The sequence below is a fragment of the Aptenodytes forsteri genome, unplaced genomic scaffold, assembly GCF_000699145.1.
Source record: "Aptenodytes forsteri isolate BGI_AS27 unplaced genomic scaffold, ASM69914v1 Scaffold166, whole genome shotgun sequence".
Lineage (NCBI taxonomy): Eukaryota > Metazoa > Chordata > Aves > Sphenisciformes > Spheniscidae > Aptenodytes > Aptenodytes forsteri.
This window is the reverse complement of record NW_008796110.1, coordinates 7,978,257-7,983,256: the sequence shown is the minus strand read 5'-3', so window position 1 is coordinate 7,983,256 and position 5,000 is coordinate 7,978,257. Positions and strand designations below refer to the sequence as shown.

The 5,000-nt window shown below is 36.4% G+C and overlaps 1 protein-coding gene across 2 annotated transcripts in view; it reads left to right on the top strand.

Moving 5' to 3' along the window:
- Positions 1 to 5,000, top strand: part of FOXP2 (forkhead box P2) — a 380,382-nt gene that overhangs the window by 343,173 nt on the left and 32,209 nt on the right. For both annotated transcript variants that reach the window (XM_009286823.2, XM_009286822.1), the window contains one exon: positions 595 to 758. In XM_009286823.2, coding sequence (XP_009285098.1) covers positions 595 to 758 — 164 coding nt within the window. The remainder of the gene's footprint in view (positions 1 to 594; positions 759 to 5,000) is intronic.

The following is a 5,000-nucleotide window of genomic DNA, read 5'->3' as shown; positions in this document are numbered from 1 at the left end:
GCAAAATCTGGAACACTCAGTTTTGCTGCAAATGTTAGATTGATAGAAGCTTTTGCAAATGCATGTGGATATGCATTAATATTTATCCAAGCTGTCATAAATGATTTCACATCATAGTGTTGGGGAACATGGTGCTCATGGCAAAAACTTTAAAGTTTAATTATAATATATAATTTTTATGCAGAAGAGGCAAATGTCAGGACTTTTTTATTTTGAGTTAAGTTCTGGTCATTTTTTAAAGTATAGCAGCTGCCTGCATTATAAAGGAGCCATACATTGTGTGGAAGGGCATAGGGGTTAAGTGTAATTCAAAGTCAAAAAATGATGTAAAACTGGAAAGTGCTATGAATATCGGGACATAGTTAATAATGGAAAATAATGAAACCTATGTAAGAGAAATAGTAAAAAAAAAATAGAGATGCTGTTATATTCAGAATGTGAAAATAATTGGAAAACGCACAAAATCCTTCTGACCACCTCTACAACTACCCAAAATAAGCTGCTGTGTGTGTACATTCATACGTATATGAACATTTAGAAGTGATGTGTGTATGTATGGACTAATGATTTTATTTTTACTCTTCATTTTGCTAGGCTGCGCTGGCAGAGAGTAGTTTACCATTGCTCAGTAACCCAGGATTGATAAATAACGCATCCAGTGGCTTACTGCAGGCAGTCCATGAAGATCTCAATGGTTCGCTGGATCACATTGACAGTAATGGAAATAGCAGTCCGGGCTGCTCTCCTCAGCCTCACATGTAAGTGCAGTTAGCATCCTTTCAAGAAAAAATGCCTTAGTCTAAGGCACAATATTACTCAAAAGTGCTTTGAAACATGGTAAGTGAAACATCTGGAACTATATGTTTGAAACAAAACATTTATATTAAAACATTTAAATAGATGAGTCTTCATTTACTTTGTAGTAAGGTTGGTGTAAGCTTTTTTTTTTCTTTTCTTTCTTAAAACCTCTTCAACTTGCTTGCAAGCATTGAATGTAACAGGAGGCTGATCTCTGTGGTCATTTTCGCAGCCTGGTTTGTAAGGTATAGTCAGAATGTTCATGTTGGAATTACTTGTAATTTTAACTCTGAGTCTCTAAACCATTTATGAACTGTAGTGGAGATATTGCCCATTTATGTAAACCGTAAAATGCAAAGTTTAACTGTTGCCCACAGTTTACATAGAAGCCAGTAAAGTGAAAGTTTTTGCCTGTCGTATAAATCAGTGTAATTACATATTCAAGTTTAATTACTGGTGCGTCTGTATTGGCAAGGTTTATATGTTATATTTTATGCAAGACTACGATTCCTATTAATATTTAGCAGCTAACTATATCATTAATTACTCTAAAATCTTTCCCCTACCATCTTTTTAATGGAGCTGAGAGAGCGGAAGTATTAAAAATTGATGTATTGTGGATTTCAGAAATGTGTCTGAAGCTTTAGAAATGCCTGGCCTTAATCAGTGGTGTCAAACGTGGCAGTTTCTTGTTTAGTAAATAGTAAAACATGTATCTTGGAGGTATTGTTTCCCAGGTTATTTATATAATAATTAGCAGTGTGATATCTAAGTAGACTTAGATTTAAGTTTACTGTAGTTTGATTTTTAATGTGTATGTACAATTATGGTCTCTTTTTTCCTGTGTTTCAAATAGCTGAACTGATTTGCCTTTTTTTGTTCTATTTTCTCTGTCACATTTTTAATGTTCATTTTAATTTCTGGAGTGGGATATTTAGCAGTAACACTAACTGAGACCAAACTCCCTTTTTACTTATGCTCTGGTGTGTGAGGAATCCATTTTGATCCAGCCTTTTTTAGGGGAAATATTTTACCAAGTTTTTCTTCTTTTGTTTGGCATGTTAATATATCTATGATCACATAGAAATGTTTATTGTCACACATTTAATTGTTTTATTGCACATTTGTTCTACTTGCCTTTGAAAATAATACACTGTGAACATTCATGTATTTTATCAGGTTCCAAACCATTACTTTTTCAAAATGGAAAAATTTGTCTTTTGGAAGTGTCTTTAGATGTATTAAATAATACAAAAGAAGTAATAAAACTTGAAGTAGAAAGAACATGAATATATGCTCTTGAGAGTAACACTACTCTAAAACAAGTAAAGTGAGCAATCAGACAAAAGTTTTTATATCCCATGCTTTATGCTATCAACCATGCAGTGGGTAGCTTGAGGCCTTTTACTTTTAGCAGTTCTCCTGAGTATGCTAATGCTCTCTTCCTGTATAAAATGCCAAGACAATAAAACTTTAAAGAGCAAACAAGAGTTAGATCATGTGTGTTAAAAACAGCTACTTTACAGAAAAGAATGACACTTGCTATTAAAGTTGTTTTGTAAGTGTTTGGCAGATCTGTTTACACATCCTGTGTACTGTCTGCCATTCTGCTGGATAAACTGAGATATCTGTGCATATGATTATGTAGATATGGCTACATTTATAGCTGTGTTTATAGCTAAAATACAGCATATTGTAGCAATTCTTGTCTATAAAAAAGGCAAATAACTTGAGTCAGGGTGTAACTCAAGATTCAGCCTTCCTCTCTCACTTCTATGATACGTTGTTTGTCAGAACTGGCAGTTTCAGGACTTGCCATGGTGACTCTTTTGAAACGTATGACTACGTGTTGCTCAGTTCTTGACAGAGTGAAGCAACAGAATGTAAATGCCCTGAGATACCATTGGAGAAGGAGGTTATGCTCATTCATCCCTTGCACCAAATTTAGTCAGAGCTTCTGTGAGACCATGAACTGTCAACCAAAAGATACGGGCTATGACTAGATACCCGGTCACTTGTGAAATTTTTGCCTTTTCCTTGCCAAAGGAGCCAAGGATATGAAAAAGGGAACGAATGCAATCTGCAAGGAAAAGTGAAGGAAGGGAAAGGCTTGTGCAGGAGGCAGAGGACCAAGGAGGAAGAGAGGCCTCTTCCTTGCCTCTGTGACCATGTTGACCAGGGCCCCTCGTTTTTGTTAAAGAGCATTACTTAAGAATGCTCATTAAGAAAATGAGAAAAGAACATAGGGAAAGCATGACATAAGTAAAATAAGTAAGGAATATGGCAAACAATGAAGAGAAATTCATAATTTTACATTACCTACACAGATTACATAATCTCAGGGGTTTTTTTAATGAAAAATAGTTAATACACTAGAAGAAAAATATTTTACTGCCACAAGCATGCACTTACTTGTAGCTTCCTGAGAAGGTTCACCCAGGAAGTCTGGGTGTTTCTCCCCTAGAGGAGTGGTTTTTGGGGGGTCATAACTACTGCACTCGCCTATAAAGTAGGTGGCTCTGTTCATCTTCAAGTAGATTAAACCTCCCTCTCCTGATTCCCAGGAAAGTGTACTAGCCACAACACCAGGAATGTGCTGAGCAATTACGTTGCCTGCCATCTTGAAGCTGGCACGCAGCCAGGAGCAATGGAGCATGGTATTAGGGAAAGACGCAAGAGGTGGCGTGCAATTTAGAGATCAGAGCATGCAGTTGGGAAGGGGCAGAGTCTGGATTCTGGACAAGCTTCCAGGGAGACACATTTGTTTGGTGTCAGCGCATCAGCAGGAAATGCGAAAAGAGTCCCAGTGACGGTGTCAAAGCCAAGCATCTCAGTTAGGCATTTGGTTGTTAGAATTGTACTGAATATCGTTTTATTTGTACTGAATATCGTTTTATCTACTGAATATCGTTTTATCAGATAAATATACGATAGTGGAACTTTTTTTATTTTGGAATGTTCGTATTAATTTTTCTAGCATAAATTCATCTTTTTATAAACATAATGAAAATTTTGTGTGTGTGTGTGTACAGTAGTCAATATTTCTGTGCTTTGAGCATGAGAACTATCAGAAAAATTTATTTCTGTTATTGTAATACCTTAGCCACTCAGTGTCGGAAAGTGGGGAAATGATTCCAGTCTATGGATTTGAACCTGGTACTTCACATGTGTTTTTTGAAACAGAGTAGTAAGAACAGTTAGAGTCATCAACTTATCCATCTGTGGACAGGTATCTAACATAGGTGGGTGAATCAGCTTACTTAGAAAATAGTCTCTGTTCATTGACTAGAGAAAGATGGTAGGTATATAACTTCAAGTAAATGTATAACATTTAAATGTTTGTTAAGTGCAGTGAGTCCCAGCCAGAGTATTTAGGGCAGTGGCACTTTAATAGCTTTACAGTTTTTGCCTTGGGTAATGTTATATTTCTTACACTTCTTGAACAGTTAAAAATACTGCAGTAAGTTTTAGGTGATCAATATAACCATGGCCTGGTAATTGGGATACCTCCTGTATTAATAATTATGTAAAGCATCTGAAATCTTATGCTGCATGCCTCCCAGTTTCCATTCCCAGTCTGATGAAAGATGGCAATTTCATGATCCGGTATGCAGCATATCACTAGTGGGATCTCAAATCCTAGGTTTACTTTCTGTGTTTTAGCAGTATTAAATCCAAGTTCTGTCTTTGGTCTTTAAATCCGATTCCTGGTAGGTTGACATGGGCACTAAGTGCTCCTTTGACATAAATCTTCACTTAGAAAATAAGTTACTTATTGTGCGCGTATATGTTCTGTTCAAAATTCCGATTTCCTCTAATATCAGTTGTCAACAATCAATGTCAGACAATTATCTTTTCATTTAAATCAATACTTAAGACTGTTTCTTCCTTTATTTTTTGAACATGGACTACTTCTCCAAAATTACTGTGGGTTTTAGCCGATAAGCAACAGGTTTCAAAGTGACAAATACAACAGAAGGTATTTTATATACAAAAATTCATTATTTATGTAGAACTAGGTGCTGCTAATCTTGTGTAACAATTGTGCATGGATTTAGTTAGAAGCTCCACAGTAGGGAAGTGATCGTCCCCCTGTACTCGGCCCTGGTGAGGCCGCACCTTGAATACCGTGTTCAGTTTTGGGCCCCTCACTACAAGAAGGACGTTGAGGTGCTGGAGCGTGTCCAGAGAACAATGAGGCT